Raw genomic sequence first — 19,002 nt, 5'->3', positions numbered from 1 at the left:
TACGTCACTCGGAGATGATATATTCTGCGTCTCGGTTAAAAAAAGCAAAGCCGGCTTTGCCGTATCAAGGTGGTAATGGACGGCATTAAGGTTGGAGTGGAATCCCCTGATATTACAGAAATTCATGTTTAATATCGAGAGGGGGGGGGGGGGGGGGGAGGGGGCCTTTGTGTGTTAGCTCTTGCCCCAAGCAGATTGCAGCGCAGTTTCGCCCTCCCCAGAATACGACTGTCGACAGTCTTCTTTAAATACCTTAATCCCTAACATTTCCGCAAACAACACCGCCTAAATCTAATAAAGTATCAGTCAACACAGCCCAAGTCATAAAATAAAAGTTTAAATAAAGTAAATCGACAAAATAAGTATAAATAAATATTTCTTAGCCGCTAACTAGAGTATTTATTAAGAAATTTACAAAAAAAATCCAAATAATTTTTAAAATAGACAGTTTTTTTGTCTCCTGTAAAGTTGGTAAAAATGACTTAGGCGGTGTTGTAAGCTAAGGGACGATATTAATTATTAAGGTTGCTTTAAAAACTACCTGTTTTTCTTAAAAATTAGGCGTTCTATTACTTTAAGATCCCCGCCGCTCTGAGTCATGTTCCGCACTGGTTTTAGGGGTGGCCAAACGCGAACGCTCGAGGTAAACAAGTCGTTACTGACAGTCAAAAGGGAGTCCGTTTCTTGATTTCTACGTAGTATGGCAGTGGTAACTGGAGCGCTGATCTGAACCCCCGCTCTGCTTGCATCGTCACGTATTATAGGTACATACAGCCGAACATAATATAACCTGTTAATTAAGCAGACGGACCTACGTCTTCCCACTAGGCCACGTCATGAAACTAAAAAGTACTTGATAATTCCCACATTAAATACGTATTTATAATATTATAATAGGTAACTAATTGGCATAACTAACAAGGGAAAAGTGTTATCGGCTAATTAATTCCCACAGTTAAATCCCGCCATTGACGCGGACTTCTAGCTTAACGACATTTGAATAAGTATTGGCTGTAGAGTCCCTATATTCAATTATAGTTATTAATATTAGTACCAAATAAGTAGCGGTTTTTAGTATTGTCCAAAAAAATGTATATCAAGACATCAAAAGTATTATTATTTATGGTAAGTTTTTATAGGCTTTCAGGCTACCCAATGTTATTCATCCATGTCCTAAACTGCTTACAAACGCCAGTATCGGTATAATATTTTTTAGATGGTGATACAAGTTTTAAATGGAACTGTGAACGTGCTCGGAGATTTTGGAGTAAAAACGCTCTTATCAACAGCACCAAATCATACAGGTAGGTAACCACATTAACCCCTCTAAGTATCTATGAGCGTGATCCTTAATCTGTTGTTAATATAAAGCCCAATTACTGGTAACATAATTATCTCTGAAAAGTCTATACGGTACTTAAATATACTTACACTAGATGACGTCAATTACAGCACCGTCGCGCCAAATTTCGTTTATTGCGCGGGAACCAGGGGTAAAAAGTATCCTACGTAGATGTGCTTTCCCAGGACTCAAAATATCTACATAGCAAATTTTAGCAAAATCGGTTCAGCGGTTTGGGCGTGAAGAGGTAACAGACGTTAGACAAACAGAAAAGTAAGTACCTACGAATTACGGGGATATTTATTATAAGTAATAACTTATAGGTAGGCGAGTACTTAAGTCTTATCAAGAGATCAAGACGTGAATTTCCTATTTTCAGGTCTTTTACGCAGCTTAGAAAAGTTAAAATACTATAAAATTATTATACCAGAAGAATGCAAAACGAAAAAATTCTGCGAAAATATTCCAAACTATCCCGAAGAAACTATGACTGAAATTATCGAAAGGGTAAATATTATATTAATTTTTAACAGAAAGTCTAAAAGTATAATATTAAAAATTGATTGAGTTCTGGTAGGAAATGCTTTAACCAAATAGCTCGATTCACAAAAGGGGGTATCCCTTTTGTGAATCGAGCGTACAGTACTGTACCTAATAAAAGGACAAAGGACGGCAAATTGCATTAATCTGGCCGAAAATCTAAAAAAGTTAAAGCTATTTTCTTAAAACCCATTAAAATTATTCGATAACGAAATAGGCGCGGTCGCAGCCTGAAATTTTGAGGGGGTGGGGGGGGGGGGTATCTCAGTAGTCACTACATTATTTTTTTTCAATCTGTGCCCTCGGACGGTTCTGGGTTTATTTTATTTTCAATTTTACCTTACATTTTGGGGGGGGGGGAGGTCATATCCCCTGTGACCCCCCCCCCCCCTTAGGACCGCGCCTGTAACGAAATTATTTTTCTATTTGCCATTGTTTTAGCTTGCGGCTTACTTTGTGGTCAATAAGCATTCGGCGCGTTTGGCAGTCCACGAGAACAGCACTGGTGCATCTCTTTGTCATTCTCAAAAATGGGTAGTTGACATTTTTATTATTATTTAATTATAGGCGTTATTATTTTACTAGAGGCGCTAAATTTTATGAGTGCTTTACACTCATAAAATTTTAACCACCACTAGGTGCTAGGATTTGAAAAGGACAATCATGCTAGCTTTAGTTACCATTGACTGCCCTCTTAAATTTCGACTACTTTACCGATTTTGATAGTATTTCATATTATGCCAAATGCCAATACTCCCACCATAATGATGATTACTTAATATTCGTACTTTTTCTTCGAATTTAGTTCCATGTTCCATTGGCGATTGCAGACGAGGCAGGCAAATGGGTTTTGGTGGTGAACTCCAAGGTGAATCCAGTTCAAACTTACGAAGGAGAATCATGCAGGTAACGTACCTTTTTTTGATTGTGGAACCCCAAACAACACCGATATCGTCACTGACACACTGATGATCATCAAAATGTTTGACTACCTCCTGAAGTACTAGAAAACTGAAATTTGGTATGTAATCTAAGTGATATTGCGGTTTAGTATACAACCAACAAAAAAAATCATAAACTTATAACTTTCATCCCCTAACATAGGGGGGTGGAGTTTTATATTAGACTTTCACCAATTTTATGAAATGAGAGTAAAGGAATAGCTCTGCCGTCCCACTGGGTTATGAGAGTAAAGGAATAGAGAGTGCTCTTATGTACTGCGCACACACCTGGGCACTATAAAATGACTCCTGCGTAGCTGGCCTGGTTTCAATGAAACCGGCCACCGTCACCGAAACCGGTGTGGGAGTTATTATTATTATTATTATTATTATGGTTCGGCTGTTTCATTACTAACTTCAGAGTTCAGATCAGAAACTAAATATTCGCATCACCTCCACAATGGTAGCGAAACGGCGAAGCCATACATAATATTTACATAAATTATGTAGAATTTGTTGAAGTTAGGGTCGGTAGAGTTAGGCCGTGTAAATTCAGAAGATTGGCTCTACAGTCTACATGAGATCTGATACCTTTTTCACAGGGTAAAGTTATGTGGTCGTCTCGGCAACATTTTACTTGAAATGTTTTTGGTGGGATTGATTTTATAATATACTATACTATAATTATATTTCTTTCAGAAACGATCAGAAATCTCTTTGCAAATCATTGAAGTTTCAACCGAGGTATCACGGACAGTGTACGGAAATGTATGTAAGAAGGAAAGTTCTGGTTATAAACGAAGAAATGAACCTGCTAGTGGAGAAATCACAACCCCTGCCTTGTTGCTGTATGTGTGGAGAGGTGCGCGAACACTTTTAACTTTTAAGAGAACGTTTAATTAATAATTAAGAGCCTGCTGTCAAATATTGTGTTACAACGGTTCCCGCATTACAGGACGAAAGTAAAGGTCGTAAGTCCCAAAAATGTTTTTGATGATTACTTACTTAAAAATTAAACACAATACTAATATTTCCTTTAGCCATTATTTCAAAAAGTGTGTAGTTGTAGTAGTGCAACTTATTTAATGATAGTAACTCAATGAGTGTAACAGATATTTGTTAAATAGCCCAGAAAGATTCATAATTTCGAAAAATATAACTATCGAGTCAAAATAAATGAATCGTGTTTTCCGTTAGGCAAGCAAAAAAATATACAATGAATAAATAAATCTCAATTTCATTTAAGTCAATCGTCTTCCGGGATCGTAATACAGTTTATTAGAAAACACAGCAAAATTTGGCAGCCCGCTCTTAATCACTTGATATTTTTTAACCTAATCTTAATCGTACTTTCTGTCAAACCGCCTTACGTGATTTATTAATTTATTAATAATAATAAAATCAATAACAATTTATTGCACAATATTTAATATCATTTTATTCATAATTAAACAGCACTTATTGACAATTTACTTGGCTTTTTTATTTTTACCTTAAGTATAAAATATTATAGTTCTAGAAGGTTAAAAATAATTTGTTCTTTTATTATCCAACCACATAAAATCTTTATGTTCTCTCAAAATTAAAACCATCCAGACCAGGTGGAACTAATAGTTATGGTTCAGGTGTTATTAGAAAATATAAGCTAGCTTTATCAGTGATTAACTGATCACCTACTTACCAAAGACCAAAGGGGTTGGGTGGGAGTGGTGGGACTTTAGAGATTTTAAGGATACGAGGATGTACATTTGAATTTTCCGGATATGGTGGAACTCAATTACCTATTTCTAATGAAAGTCCATAGTATCGGAAAATACACTAGAAATAAAACTAAGTACCTTTACAATGTTTTAAATAAACTTTATTTTATATACAACTCAAGTTATTTATAAACTTTTATAGCAGGTCCTTAGCTGGTATGTACGAGTATAATAATAAATCATATTATAGGAAATTCCGTAGAGAATCGAAAGCTATAACGAACATAATTAAATTTCTGATACTAAACTATTTTTTTTCTACACTAGTGGCCTTATTAATACGTAGAACGAGACAGGAGTAATTGTGTGTATGTTTAAATGTGGCTATCGTTTTATTATTTAAATGGAATTCCTGAAAGTGTCCCTTAATAGCTAACAATATGAGACTAGTAATAAAAACAAAGAATATCTTATTCTCTGTTTTTATTAAGGCCAAAAGGAAAAAAATACTCCTCATCTCTGGTTTCCCGTGCTTACTGGTGTATGTAACACTTACAGCAACACGGTACAGGTAGATGTTTGAGGACCACTGCATTCATTTTCGAATTCAGAACAATCATAGGTCTTTCGAAATAGACTTGCGCGCAAGTTGTGTTGCTATGCATCAGGCTCTTGCATCCTCTGTTATGCCTAAAATAAAATATTTTAAGTACTTATTCAATTTTACAAACTTTATTTATTATTGACCTTACTTGTGCATAGCAATGTTAACATGATATCACGCTATTAAAAATAAATAAATAAATAAAATAAAAATTGTTTTATTTATGAGTAAATTTGAATCAAATTTTTTTCAGAATGTCTACCTGATGAGTGATGACCTACCACGTAGCCTACTTCTGAATAAATATCATTATAAACATAAAACATTTATAGTAGGTATGGGCGATTTTGGGCATACGTAGGAGAGCCATGCTTCGTTACGAATGTGCCGGCTCGACCGGAGAAATACCACGTTCTCCAAGAAAACCGGCGTGAAACAGCGCTAGCGCTGTGTTTCGCCGAGTGAGTGAGTTTACCGGAGGCCCAATCCCCTACCCTATTCCCTTCCCATCCCTACCCTCCCCTATTACCCTGTTCCCTCTTAAAAGGCCGGCAACGCACCTGCAGCTCTTCTGATGCTGAGAGTGTCCATGGGCTACGGAAGTTGCTTTCCATCAGGTGACCCGTTTGCTCATTTGCCCCCTTATTTCATAAAAAAAATAATTCTACAACTGTACATAATACGTTTATTACTACTTCACACCAAAACAACTGAAGTATTTGATCAGGCAGAAGTCTAGAATCTGGAATACTTAAGTCTCTTAAAAAAAAATAAAGAACAGCGTATTATAACTGCCGCAGTCAGAGACGATTTTGATTTTGAGAGAAGTCCCATACGTTATCTGTCAAACTCTTTGTTAAATTAAAGTACAATCATCATTAAATCTCTCTGAGTGCGGTTCTTAGTCAGTTTTTTCGCCACAATCAATTATGAATATTTAATATGAACTTACTTGCAAACCTGTCCAGTGAAGACTTGCAGGGGCGATTCCTTCGTATTTAGTACCAAATACCACGTCCCCGTATGTGATTTTACAGCCTTCGGTGTAAAACACTATAGCGAAATAAAACAGAATTGTGGAATCTAAGTAAGTAACTATATTGGGCGCAATTGCAGATAAAATAAAATATATTATAGTGGATTGTATATTGTAAGTAGTATAAGTATTGTAAATCTCTAAATCAGCAGTATGGAATTATAGCTAAGTAAGTAAATTAATTTATGGCGCACTTGCCGGGTGCGCGCTTTGCCACACTCACTATAAATTGAACCTGACTTCAAAGGTTAAAACAATAGAAACATAATATGAATTCCTTAATGAATTAAAAAGTATTAAATAATTTTTTCATTAGTCTTTTTAGGGTTCCGTAACCAAAGGTTAAAAACGGGACCCTATTACTGAGACTTCGATGTCTGTCCGTTTGTCTGTCTGTGTAACCGCTCTAGCTAGACTTCTGAAATTTTCATAGATTGTGTATTTCTAGTGCCGCTATAACAAGAAATACTAAAAACAAGACAAAGTTAATATTTAAGGGGGCCCATACAACAAACGTGTTTTTTTTTGGCTTTTTTGGCTCGTAATCCATAATGAAACCATGTAGACACTTGAAATTTTCACAAAGTCCTTAAGTATATGTGTACTTTAATATTTCATAATAAAATTAAAATAAAATAAATAATTAAGGGGGTTACCATACAAATAAACAATTTTTTCTCTAATTGTGCTATATAATGGTACGGAACCCTTAGTGCGCAAGTCCGACTCGCACTTGGACGATTTTTTTAGAATTCACCTAAGCCTCAACTATTTCTGCACCCAATCTTCATGAAGTCGGTATCAACTATCAGCTAACTTAGGCGCAGGTTCTTTGCCAAGAATCTCGCTATATTTTCGGGTTTTTGTATATTGATATATAATTTAAGAGTAACATTATCCTACAAATAAAACAGTCCATATTTTATAGGACCATCAATTCAAAGTATGAAATCCTTTCTATCTCTGTTAGCTACCACTTTCGATATTTTTCGCAAATAAAAATGTTGTTCGTCTTATCAAAATGAAGCTACTCACAAAAAAATAGCTTGATAGTAATAAAAAAAATTGTTCTACTATCCCGTAACTGTCCCGTACCACAGAATAGATAATAGTACAAGTACAGAAGTCTCACTGCTTTGATGTGCACAAATGCCGCCGATTTATGTGCCTACATAAGTATTATGACAAGACAATATTACTTAGATTTAGCTGCAAACTCTTAAACCCTTACGATTTATCCTCTTCTTCGATTCATATTATAATATTACTTGTATGTATTTATTTTATTCGGTATAAAGTATCTATTATATTTATTTGTGTATTATATTTATTTATTTATATACTAATAGTATCTTATCTTATTTTTATTTTAAATATTTTTAGTTATATTTTATGGTTGCCTGGTAGAGACTGCTTCCAGCAGTAAGGCCGCCAATTCAAACTATTTCTGTTTTTGTAACATGTGTAAATTGATCTGTTTTGTTTGTTTGAATAAAGAGTTTTTTATTTATTTATTTATTATTATTTATTAACAACGGACCGCACGCGAGCAGCCGACATTGAGCTCTCTGGCGCCGCGCGAAGGTCGACTTTATTTCACACCTTGTGTGTGTTGTTTACTATATTCCGAAAATAGGGTTGTCAAAATCAAATAAGTATAAATACCACGCAAGGTATACATACGGAAACTGTTAGGTAAATGAATACCGAACATATAAATCTTTACACAGACACGACACCTGATTTTCTTTTGATGTAGGTAATTAGGTATGGATTATATTATTATGTATAATGTAAGTATATGCAGCTACCACCTACCACCTATTTTAAATAAGCATATTTATTATAATCTATACTAATATTATAAATGCGAAAGTATCTCTGTCTGTCTGTCTGTCTGTCTGTCTCGCTTTCACGCCAAAACTACCGAACCGATTGTAATAAAATTTTGTGTACAGATAGTCTAAAGCCTGAGAAAGGACAAAGGCTACTTTTTTACTGGAAAAAAGGGTTGTAAGGGGGTGAAAATACGAAAATTTGTTCAAATTAAGTTAGTTCCAAAAATTCATACTAAATGGCGCCGTGCGTCTCTTACATCGCGCTAACGCTTGCCCAACATCTTTCTATAAGAGGTGGTATCATCATACAAACAAGTTCCGATTTTTTTCGATTGTTATTTCTATTTACGTTATTTAATAATTCAGTACTCTATATTATATACAGTGACGTAACCTTTTAACCTATCAATGATAAATAGTTTATTGGTAAAGTTGTGTAATTGGGGGCTAAATAAGCTTTAAAATTTGGCATAAAATATAAAGTTTAACCGGCAACCATTGAATCGCCCCTAAGCGCGACGGAAAAAGGCACTATTAGATAGGAAAAATTATTTAATACTTTTTAGTTCATATTATAAGGATGTTATTATTGTTTTTACCTTGGAAGTCGGTTTTAATTTTTTGTTAAAAATAATAATTTCACTCTTTTTAGTTACCTAGTAAACTATCGCGTACTATACGTAGAATAATTAATACACCTATTATTCTACGTATCTTATTACAAGCTCACCGGTGAGCGAGACACAATAGAATAACAATAGATTTCCAAGAATCCACGACCGAAGGATTAATAGGAGTATAATCAGTAAAACCGTTTCGGAGGTAACTAACATTGTGACACGAGAATTTTAAATAATTTATGAAGATAAGAAGATGTACTTATTTATTGTATTAAATATTAATATTACAAGACACTTATATAAAGGGTCAGTTGTAAATGGGGATTGTCCATTTTTTTTTTATTTTGCTCATTACAAAAACATTTCGAGGCATAAGGTCAGTGATTGTTTTTCTGCATATAAACGAAAAAAATACCCATTAGTTTCTTATATTTTTGAACAAATACGTTTAACCTTTGTTTGACCTTCAATGGCGTTAAATTAGCAATAAATTCGACCAACATTACGTTCGAACTTTTGGTAAGCTTCTCGTAATGAGAACTTGCATTTGACGAACCAGCCATTATAAATAAGATTGAAAGGAAATTTAAAATATATGCAGAGGTCAATTGGCGGCCGATGATGACGTCAGAGCGAAACTTTAAAAATTTATTAAGAAAAAACTAGCTAATGAATTTCAAAATTATTTAATTTATATTCTTAAAATACCCTATTTTAACGAAAAAAAATATAAAAAGTACATGTGATTTTTTTTGGACAATGCCCATTGCAGTTTTGGTAAGTTAAAAATTATAAATGGCACGTCTAATAACTAGTTTAGCAATTAAAACTAAGCAGTAAAGTAAACAAATATGAGTTGTAAAAAATAATGAAATGGATCATTGAAAACATTATTGAACAGTAAAATCATTCAATGAGCGTTAAAAATTAATGAATGAGCGGTTACGAGCAGTGGGCAGTAACGGATCGGAATTTGTCAGTAAGAAATCTCATTCTAAGCAGCTTTTTAAACAATGAGGTGGTAAAATATAATAAAATCAGCCAAGTGCGAGTCGAACTCGCCCATGGAGGTTATACCGAACCGATTGAAATGAAATGTTGTATACAGATAGTCTAAAGCCGGAGAAAGGACATAGGCTACTTTTTTTACTGGAAAAAAGGGAAGTAAGGGGGTGAAAATACGAAAATTTGTTCAAATTAAGTTAGTTCCAAAAAATCACACTAGATGGCGCCGTGCGTCTCTTACATCGCGCTAACGCTTGCCCAACATCTTTCTATAAGAGGTGGTATCATCATACATTCGCGTATCGCGTATAGCATACCTCGTTGCGAAATCTTGCGTTTTGGTAGCATATGCTTAGGATGCTTCTCATAAAACCAAAATCACCATAATATGTTTCCATATAAATTTCAAAGAGTTCCCTCGATTACTCATGGTTCCCATCATCAGGTCACCACTTTTGTGAAAATGGGACCTAATTGGAGTAAAACCTAATACAACAAAACAAAAATTTCGAAAATCGGTTTACAAACGGCGGAGCAATCGTTGAACATACAAAAAAAAATATCCACAGCCGAATATATAACCTCCTCGTTTTTTGGAAGTCGGTTAAAAAGATAAACTTCTGTGAAAAGCCTCAGAAACTCTATACTTATCTATTTCGAATACCTAATAATTATATTTGAAGACGTAAGTGGATGAAATGGTTACACTATATATAATTAAGAACTATGAGAAAAATTCAAGTTACCTGTTGTCATTATTCATATAGAGCAAGAAAGGCCAAAAAAAAATCACGTTTGTTAAATGGGAGCCCCCCTTAAATGTTAATTTTATTTTTATTTTAGTATTCGTTGTAGCGGCAACAGATATACATAATCTCTGAAAATTTTAACTCTATAGCTATTACCGTTCTTGAGTTACAGCCTGGAGACTGACAGACAGACAGACGGACAGACAACGAAGTCTTAGTAATAGGGTCCCGTTTTTACCTTTTGGGTACGGAACGCTAAAAATTCAAATCCCCACCCACGGCCCACTTCATCTAACTCTTTTATTCCTCTTAATTGGACTTACCCCTGACCTATATTTACACAGAGGTTTTATGTGTTCGAAAGCATTATCCATATTCATAAATCGGCACTCCTCCGTATAAAACGTTTTCGCATATGCTTTTTCTGTTAGCTGTAAAATAAACATTGATATTTTAAAATTAAAACATAATAATCCATATCCATACTATCCATACTAATATTATAAATGCGAAAGTGTGTCTGTCTTTTACTTTTTCACGCCTAAACGGCTGAACCGATTGGACTGAAATTTGGTACAGAGATACATTGAGTCTCGGGAAAGGACATAGGATACTTTTTATCCCGGAAAAATGTAGGGTTCCCACGCGGTAAACTAATTTTGGCGCAACGGAGTTGCGGGCGTCATCTAGTATAATAATAGTACTTGTACTATTATTATCTATTCTGTGGTATAAGTAGAGATGTGCAGAAGTGAGGTATATATTGTGCAGATTCCACGAAACACTTACACACCTTGTTTTTATAAAAACTGGTCAAGAGCGAGTCGACTGCATGTAAAGAGGTATTTAAACAACGATAATATAGGTAAGTTCCCACAATGTACTTAAGTTTTATTTCTTTTACTGGAATGCTAAAAGGTGTTTGTAAATCAATCTTAAGGACGCTATCACATTTTTTCACAAATATCAGCGATTTTCAGGTACCATTTTAAAGAATTAGGAGTCACACTGCGAGGATATTTTGGTTTCAAATGAAAGATAATATATTCATCTCCACGTCTATACTATTAATTATAAAATGTTACAGCCGCATACAAAATTTTCAAATAAATACGTTTTAACCATCACAATAATCGCAAAAGATAAAAAAGGGGTTTGATTAGGTACCATTATAGCTAAATACACTGAACTAAGGAAAATAAATATACAAAAAAAAATGTTGTTTAATTAGTCCCCTGTACAAATATCTAAATATTTTATATAAAAATAAATAACATTTACATTTATAAGAAAAATAAGAAACGCTCTCGAAATTTTTTTTTATTAAATAAGGGGGCAAACGAGCAAACGGGTCACCTGATGGTAAGCAACTACCGTCGCCCATGGACACTCGCAACATCAGAAGAGCTGCAGGTGCGTTGCCGGCCTTTTAAGAGGGAATACGCTCATTTCTTGAAGGTTTGCAGGTCGTATCGGTCCGAAAATACTGCTGGTGACAGTTCATTCCAGAGTTTTACAGTGCGCGGCAGAAAGTTACGCGAAAAACGCACTGTGGAAGACTGCTACTCATCAAGGTGATGAGGATGGTATGTTTTTCGCGTGGGACGATAGCGAAAAGTTGCAGGTGGTATGATTCCGAACAATTCCTCAGAGCACTCCCTGTGATACAACCGATAGAGGATGCAGAGTGAAGCTACATCTCGGCGTAATTCCAGGGGGTCCAAGCTGTTTGAAACACTATGGCAGTCAACAATTCGAGCGACCCTTCGTTGGATACGATCCAGAGGGAGCAGTTGGTATTATGGCGCCCCTGCCCAGAGATGAGAACAATATTCCATATGAGGCCGAACCTGCGCCTTGTAGAGTTGTAGGCGTTGGTCCAGACTGAAGTACTGTCTCGCTTTGTTAAGAACACCAAGCTTCTTCGAGGCTAATTTGGCCTTACCCTCAAGATGATATCGGAACTGAACTTCGCTCGATATGTTGACGCCAAGTATCTCAATGCTAGGGGAGATGGTTAAAGATGTGCCCTCGAAACGAGGATAAACGACCATTGGTGACTTTTTAGTGGTGAACGCGCAGGCTTGTGTCTTGGCGGAGTTGAATTGGACTAAGTTACGTCTACCCCATTCAGAGACCCTCTCCAATGAATTCTCCACCTTAGAAACAAGTTCGTTTCGACTCTCAGTGACATTTTGCCGAGAAATATTAGGGGCGCCAGTATATACAGCATTACCTGTACTATCATCCGCATAGCAATAAATGCCGTTGGTTTGTAACATGTCATTGATATGCAGTATGAATAGAGTAGGCGATAGCACACAGCCCTGAGGGACACCAGCATTAACAGACTGAGTTTCCGAGCATTCGCCGTCAACTACGACCTTTATGCTTCTGTCTGCTAAGAAACTAGTGACCCACTTACATAATTTCTCGGGCAGCCCGTATGATGGAAGCTTTGATAGCAGCGCTTTATGCCAAACCCGATCAAAGGCCATCGCAATGTCCAAACTAACAGCCAATGCCTCTCCCTTCGACTCAATTGCCTGAGCCCAACGATGAGTCAGGTATGCCAAGAGATCACCAGCTGAGCGACCCTTACGAAACCCGTATTGTTTGTCGCTTAGCAATCCCTGGCCGTCCAAGTATCGAAGAAGCTGGCTATTGATAATGCATTCCATTATCTTCGAGAAGAGAGAGGTTATAGCGATTGGTCTGTAGTTGGAAGGATTTGAGCGATCACCTTTTTTGGTGATCGGGTGCACCAAGGCTGTCTTCCAGGAAGCCGGGACGATGCCAGTGGAATAGGAGAGCCGAAAAAGACGCGTCAAGACCGGAGCCAACTCTGGAGCACACTTTTTCAACACAATAGGCGGGATTCCGTCAGGCCCATTCGACTTTTGGATATCAAGGGAACAGAGGGCTTTTCGCACTGAGCGCTGATGAAGCCGAATATCCGACATGATGCTCGCGCATCGCGGTATGGTCGTCGGTTTCTGGCCCCCGTCATCCAGGGTCGAGTTTGACGCAAAGAGCTTTCCCAGAAGATCGGCTTTGTCTTTTGCGTCCTGGGCCAACGATCCATTTCCTACGTGTAGGGATGGTAGGGTTGGCTTGCAGAAATTTCCTTCAATAGCTTTGGCCAGAGACCAGAATGCACGGGTTCCCGAGAGGAGGCGCTCAAGTCTCTTGCCAATTCTATTGACGTGCTGTTGCTTTGCCCGAGTAATCTCTTTCTTGAGGGACCTAGAGGCAAGGTTGTACTCCTTTTTATATGTGCTAGTATTTAAATCCCGAGCAGACACTGCGTTGGCCCAGGATTGGTAAGCCTCCTGCTTCCGGCGAGAAGCTTTTTTGGGGGATGAACCAAACCAGGGACGAAATCTACCGCCAGTTGGCACTACAGAGGTCGGAATGAAAAGTTCCATCCCCTGCTTCACCACATCGGCAACAGAGTTGGCAGTGTTGTCGGGATCATCCGGCGAGAAGCACACGTGCCCCTAAGGATAGGATGCAAAAAACGACCGCATCCCATCCCAGTCTGCTGACTTGTAGTGCCACACACGACGGTATTTAACAGCGCGCTGTCTTAACACCGTCGTAAGTGGCACAAAACTCCTAACGAGGCAATGATCCGATGAACCAAGTGTGTTATTTGAAGTCAGTAGGAGGTCCAACAAGGAAGGATTCTGACCATCCACATCTGAGATTCGCGTAGGCGTAGTAACCAGTTGTGTCAAGTCGTTCGCAAGGGCAAAGTTGCAGACAGATCTCCCCGCATGATCAGTTTTACTGGAATTGAGCCAGTCGGCGTGGTGGGCATTAAAGTCGCCAAGTATTGTGATCTCTGCGGATGGGATCTGCTGCTGCACAAAATCTGAAGCAACTTGCAGGTGCTCTAAGACTCTTAGACCGTCTCGGGGTCACCACTATGGGACCTATATAGGCACGCATAGACGGTCGTCGCAATCTATGCGGAGCCATAAGTTTGATAGGTCCATGACCTCAAGATTGCTGAGGCGGCGAGAGCTGATATCATCTCTGATATACACACACACTCCAGCTTTGGGTAGAAAGGAGTGCTCGAGGTAATACCCTGGGTGGGAAAGGTATGATGTGTTACTCGGAGATGATATCTGCGTCTCGGTTAAAAAGAGCAAAGCCGGCTTTGCCGTCTCAAGGTGGTAATGGACGGCATTAAGGTTGGAGTGTAATCCCCTGATATTACAAAAGTCCATGTTTAATATCGAGGGGAGTGCCTTTGTGTGTTTGCTCTTGCCCCGAACAGATTGGAGCGCAGTTTTGCCCTCCCCAGAATACGAGGGGCAGCCTGGACGTCCACGTTCAGTTCCAGGGGTTCCTGAGCATGGACGTCCAGAGAGGGATTCTCCAACGCAGTTGGTACCCTCCTGGGGTAACAAATTGTTTTTCAACTGCGGTATTTCTAGGGGGGTAGGGGATTGGGCCTCCGGTAAACTCACTCACTCGGCGAAACACAGCGCAAGCGCTGTTTAACGCCGGTTTTCTGTGAGAACATGGTATTTCTCCGGTCGAGCCGGCCCATTCGAAGCATGGCTCTCCCACGTACGGGAAAAATTTCTTCATACATTTTCGCCCTATCAAGAACGCGGCGAGCGAGCGTCGTAACCGCCACTGTACAAGACGCGCTGATATTGAATGTTATTTTAATGTTCTTAACGTCGATATTCGTACTGACCTGCTAATTTTTGTAATATTTTTTGTGATAGCGTCCTGTCGATTATAATGAAAAAAATATTATCTGTGCGAATTGGTGATCTTACTTCTTCGAGCGGTTTCCTCCTGACAACCAACTGTACTTACATTCCTTATTATGTCCTCGATAGTGGCCTCCGGGTAGTGGTGGACATGATCACAGATCCCCAGCTTCTTACACTCTGCCGAGATTTGCGTCTCGAGTTCGAAATCTTCTATTGGTTTTATAGGCATGTACAAGTCTACAAGAACAATCGTTGTCAAAATTAAGAAATAGAAAATAGTTACCTATATAACTACTTTTTTTTAATTTTTCATTCTTTTTGCCCTCTTTTGCTAAAAAGTGGTCCCGTGCAAGTTTCTGCCGGTTCTTTTCGCTGCGTCAATTTTTTCCGAACCGCTCCGCTGGTATCCAATACTACCAATAAGGAATACTAAAAGTGTTAGATTACTAACCAATAATTTTATTTCAGCAGCAAAGATAATTTTAAAATTTAAATATAAGACATCCATGATCCAACTTATCAAATTTTACCCTTTAGGCGCGGTCTTATGGTCCGGGAGCTGTCAATCTCAAAAGTGCCCTAATAGTGTGCATGAATTTTTTGGTGAAAATAAATAACTAGACATCGGATTATATGCACGATCCAAGTGCTGAAATATGCATGCACGATAAATGGCCGAAATATGCTCAAAATATGCAGAATCAAAAGTCACTTATTATTAAAAAAAAATTTTTTTGAAGAGCTTTTCGGTAGTGCCGTAAGTAAAAAAGTCAATTTTATAATTTCACCAAATCTAGGATTTTAATTTTTTATACATCACCAATAATTATTTTCTACCAACATTTTCCGATTGCAATATTAATGCCTATGGATGTTTAAGAAATCGGTAACTACTTCATTTATAAAATTTTACTAAATATGCTGAGACCTACAGGCTACAAGTAGTACATTTACATATGCAAGTATGCAAATGTATAGGTATAATCCGATGTCTATAAATAACTAGTTTAGAACTATAGGAACTCGAAACGCTCGGTTTGCGTGGATTTGCAAAGCAAAGTATGTAAAATTATTAAAAAAAAAATATGTTTTGCCCTCATGATGTGCCTGATGGCAAAACAGTGTATTCAATAGAAAATTTCTTTACTATTAAAGTAAAGTTCAAACGTCTCTAAGTACGGCATCCAGTTCTGTTTTAACGGAACCTAGCGTGAACCACATTATAATAATACGTACCACTTTCACTTTCTGTCGTGAGATCATCTGTGCATTTCACATTGGGAGTTTGCCATAGAAGCTAAAAATATCGAAAATTACAAAAAAAAAATAGGATAAAAAATTCATGAATCCATGCTACTTTAATCCATACCGTAAACAATAAACATTTTACTGATTTGTGGGGAAAAATATCATTATGAGAATGCAATTTTGATTATTTTATCACCATCTAAGTAGAATATACCACAAACATATCTGTTTGATAAAAATTATCAGAATATTATACGTTTACCAGGAAGACGAAGGCTATGAAGCTTGTCCGAGTCATTATCATGGCCTCCAATAACTGTTTAATTTTTAATTTAATTTTAATAATATCAATAGATATTATTCGTGTGTTGTGTTGTTACATTCACTACTTAATAATATAAACTCGCAGTAAACCCTAGTTATTGATTTGATACGCCTTCATCAACTGAGTTATCAAATCAATAATAATAGTATCGATAGCTGGTACTCGTTAAGAATTAATTAGTTCATTATAAAATATAATATGGACTTATTAAAAAGTGTAGTAAAATATAAGTAAGTAGTAACTTAATTATTTATCTAAATATTAAATACAGGTTTTTATCCCTAAAACTATTGTTCTATTTAATAATCTGGCATAAAAAAAGTTTGCTGCTTAATGAGAAAAAATACATAATATAATTCATAAGAAATATTTATTTATTAATATTATTTAAAAATTAGCACTGTACATAAATACAAACACATTCGCTCGTTTATAATCTCAATCAGTAAAATTACAGTAAATCTGCATTTCTTACGTAAAAGAAAACGATTGAAAAAGGGGCGGGATTCCTAAATAAATATAAAAAAAAAAACTTTTTTTTTATCAGAACCCTGCCAGCATTCCAGGCGGGATTTTAGAATTTGAGGCAAACTAGCTCAATAGATGGCGCTCGAAAGTTACATATTTAGGTACATAGCAAGCCATCGTCGATTTTAATATTTTCAGAAATAATGTGATCACATAAACTCGACATACAGAGTAAGGATTATGGGAAATTTATGGGATTAACAGAGAGGCCATGTACACCACTTGATAAACGAAATCTTTAATGAATTTTTTATTATAACAAAATGATGTATTAGGTATTTAAATATTATGATGTTTATTCTGTACTCCGTACTCACGAACGTAAAAAAATGTATTTCCTCAAAATAATACATATACCTACAATGTATAACAAAATAAAGTATTAACCATACCTATACAAAGTGTAACAGAACTAAGTAATAATACTTTAGGGTGTATATGTGTTCCTTGTAGAGAGTACAGTGGGAAAGTAGCAGCGCTGAAAGACCTTTTTTTTCTTTTGTTTGGAGAAACTCGTGACCCAGCGTCACGAGTTCAGCGCTCGCCCATACAAAAGTGAAAAAAAATTTGGTCTTTCAGCGCTAGAGGGTATATTGTTACGAACTTACTACATATAGTGCCATGTAGCGTCAAGCCGGTGGAACTTATCGGGGGATATTATACTCTCAAAAAACATAAAACCCCTACTCGATACTAGATGGCGTTAGGCTTCCAGAAATATTCCACAATTGTTTACGCGAATCGGGTACATTCTAGAAAGGAATGAAAGGAAATTCTCGTACGTTCTGGAACTCGTCTCGGCCTATATAAATAGCCGTTAGTAGACGAGTCAGTGGATAGGACGTAACAATATCAAGTAACGCGGTAACTAGATAACTGAAATTTTAAATAATTATTTTAGATTCTTGTTGTCACGAACAACAAATAGAAACAAGATAACTTAATGAAGATTTTGACATGAGCCCTATAACATTATCTGTCAAACTCTTCATTAAATTGAAATCATTAAAATATATCTCTGAGTGCGGCTGTAAGACTCGCGGTCGAAATTCGACCTTAGTTTCAACGATATTAGGACTACTATATTTTATTAAAAAAATATTGACTTTATCATAATATATATTTTTTTAATCTTGTCTCTGGGACTCAGCTGACCTCAAACTGGCTGTGTAAGCCATGGAGGTATAATACTATTGGAGGGAGCCTTATATTTTGACAGTTGATAATGTTACTCTTTCTTACTAACGATGCAGTAAGTTGAGTGAAAGAGAAAGCTCATATCGGTGTATAAGCGTCAAGCCTGTAATGTTATGCCCGACCGAGTAGAACATAACAAAGGAGTCGGTCTGCATATTTCATGTTTTAAAAGTGCTAATAAAAGTATTTTCTTTTTTCATATACTTTTGAACATGCGGGTCGAATTGATAACCTCCTTTTTTTGATGTCCTAAAAATCTATAACGTGATAAAAATCTATAACATAAAATTATGGTCGACTATTGGTCGATGGCTGTAGTCTAATTTTATATTTTTATCGATATACGCCCATCCCTACACGCACACTATGGGAATTGCACACAAGCATAAAATGGCCACGCGCTGGCGAGCTAAGAATCCATCTACGTGTAAGCATTGTCTAATAGTTTCTAAGATTCAATAAAAACACTATAATCCATTTTCAATTTGTTAACTTGTTGTCAACAGACTTCAACCATAAATAAAAGAGTATAATTCGTATGTATAGGCTTGTCCACAGAAAACTATATCCATTTCTGTGGGCTTGTCAGT

At 36.7% G+C, this 19,002-nt stretch overlaps 2 protein-coding genes across 3 annotated transcripts; one reads left to right on the top strand and one right to left on the bottom strand.

Moving 5' to 3' along the window:
- Nucleotides 1–980: 980 nt before the first annotated feature.
- LOC121727185 lies at nucleotides 981–3,790 on the top strand. Of its 2 annotated transcripts, XM_042114870.1 has the most exons (6): nucleotides 981–1,125; nucleotides 1,217–1,304; nucleotides 1,722–1,849; nucleotides 2,324–2,416; nucleotides 2,688–2,788; nucleotides 3,523–3,790. In XM_042114870.1, exons 1-6 carry the CDS (start codon nucleotides 1,090–1,092, stop codon nucleotides 3,701–3,703), a joined length of 627 nt encoding a protein of 208 aa, XP_041970804.1. In that variant the 5' UTR covers nucleotides 981–1,089; the 3' UTR covers nucleotides 3,704–3,790. The 2 variants fall into 2 exon arrangements, with proteins under 2 accessions (XP_041970804.1, XP_041970805.1); XM_042114871.1 differs by lacking the exon at nucleotides 2,324–2,416.
- A 1,203-nt stretch (nucleotides 3,791–4,993) lies between these two features.
- On the bottom strand, nucleotides 4,994–16,683 carry LOC121727186. Its single transcript, XM_042114872.1, has 6 exons — nucleotides 16,625–16,683; nucleotides 16,351–16,411; nucleotides 15,218–15,351; nucleotides 10,699–10,806; nucleotides 6,088–6,180; nucleotides 4,994–5,213 (listed from the first exon to the last, which is right to left on the bottom strand). The coding sequence occupies exons 1-6, from the start codon at nucleotides 16,664–16,666 to the stop codon at nucleotides 5,208–5,210; spliced, it is 444 nt and encodes a 147-aa protein (XP_041970806.1). The 5' UTR covers nucleotides 16,667–16,683; the 3' UTR covers nucleotides 4,994–5,207.
- Nucleotides 16,684–19,002: the final 2,319 nt, after the last annotated feature.

The sequence above is a fragment of the Aricia agestis genome, chromosome 5 (genome assembly GCF_905147365.1).
Source record: "Aricia agestis chromosome 5, ilAriAges1.1, whole genome shotgun sequence".
Taxonomy (NCBI): domain Eukaryota; kingdom Metazoa; phylum Arthropoda; class Insecta; order Lepidoptera; family Lycaenidae; genus Aricia; species Aricia agestis.
This window is presented reverse-complemented; position numbering and strand designations above follow the sequence as displayed.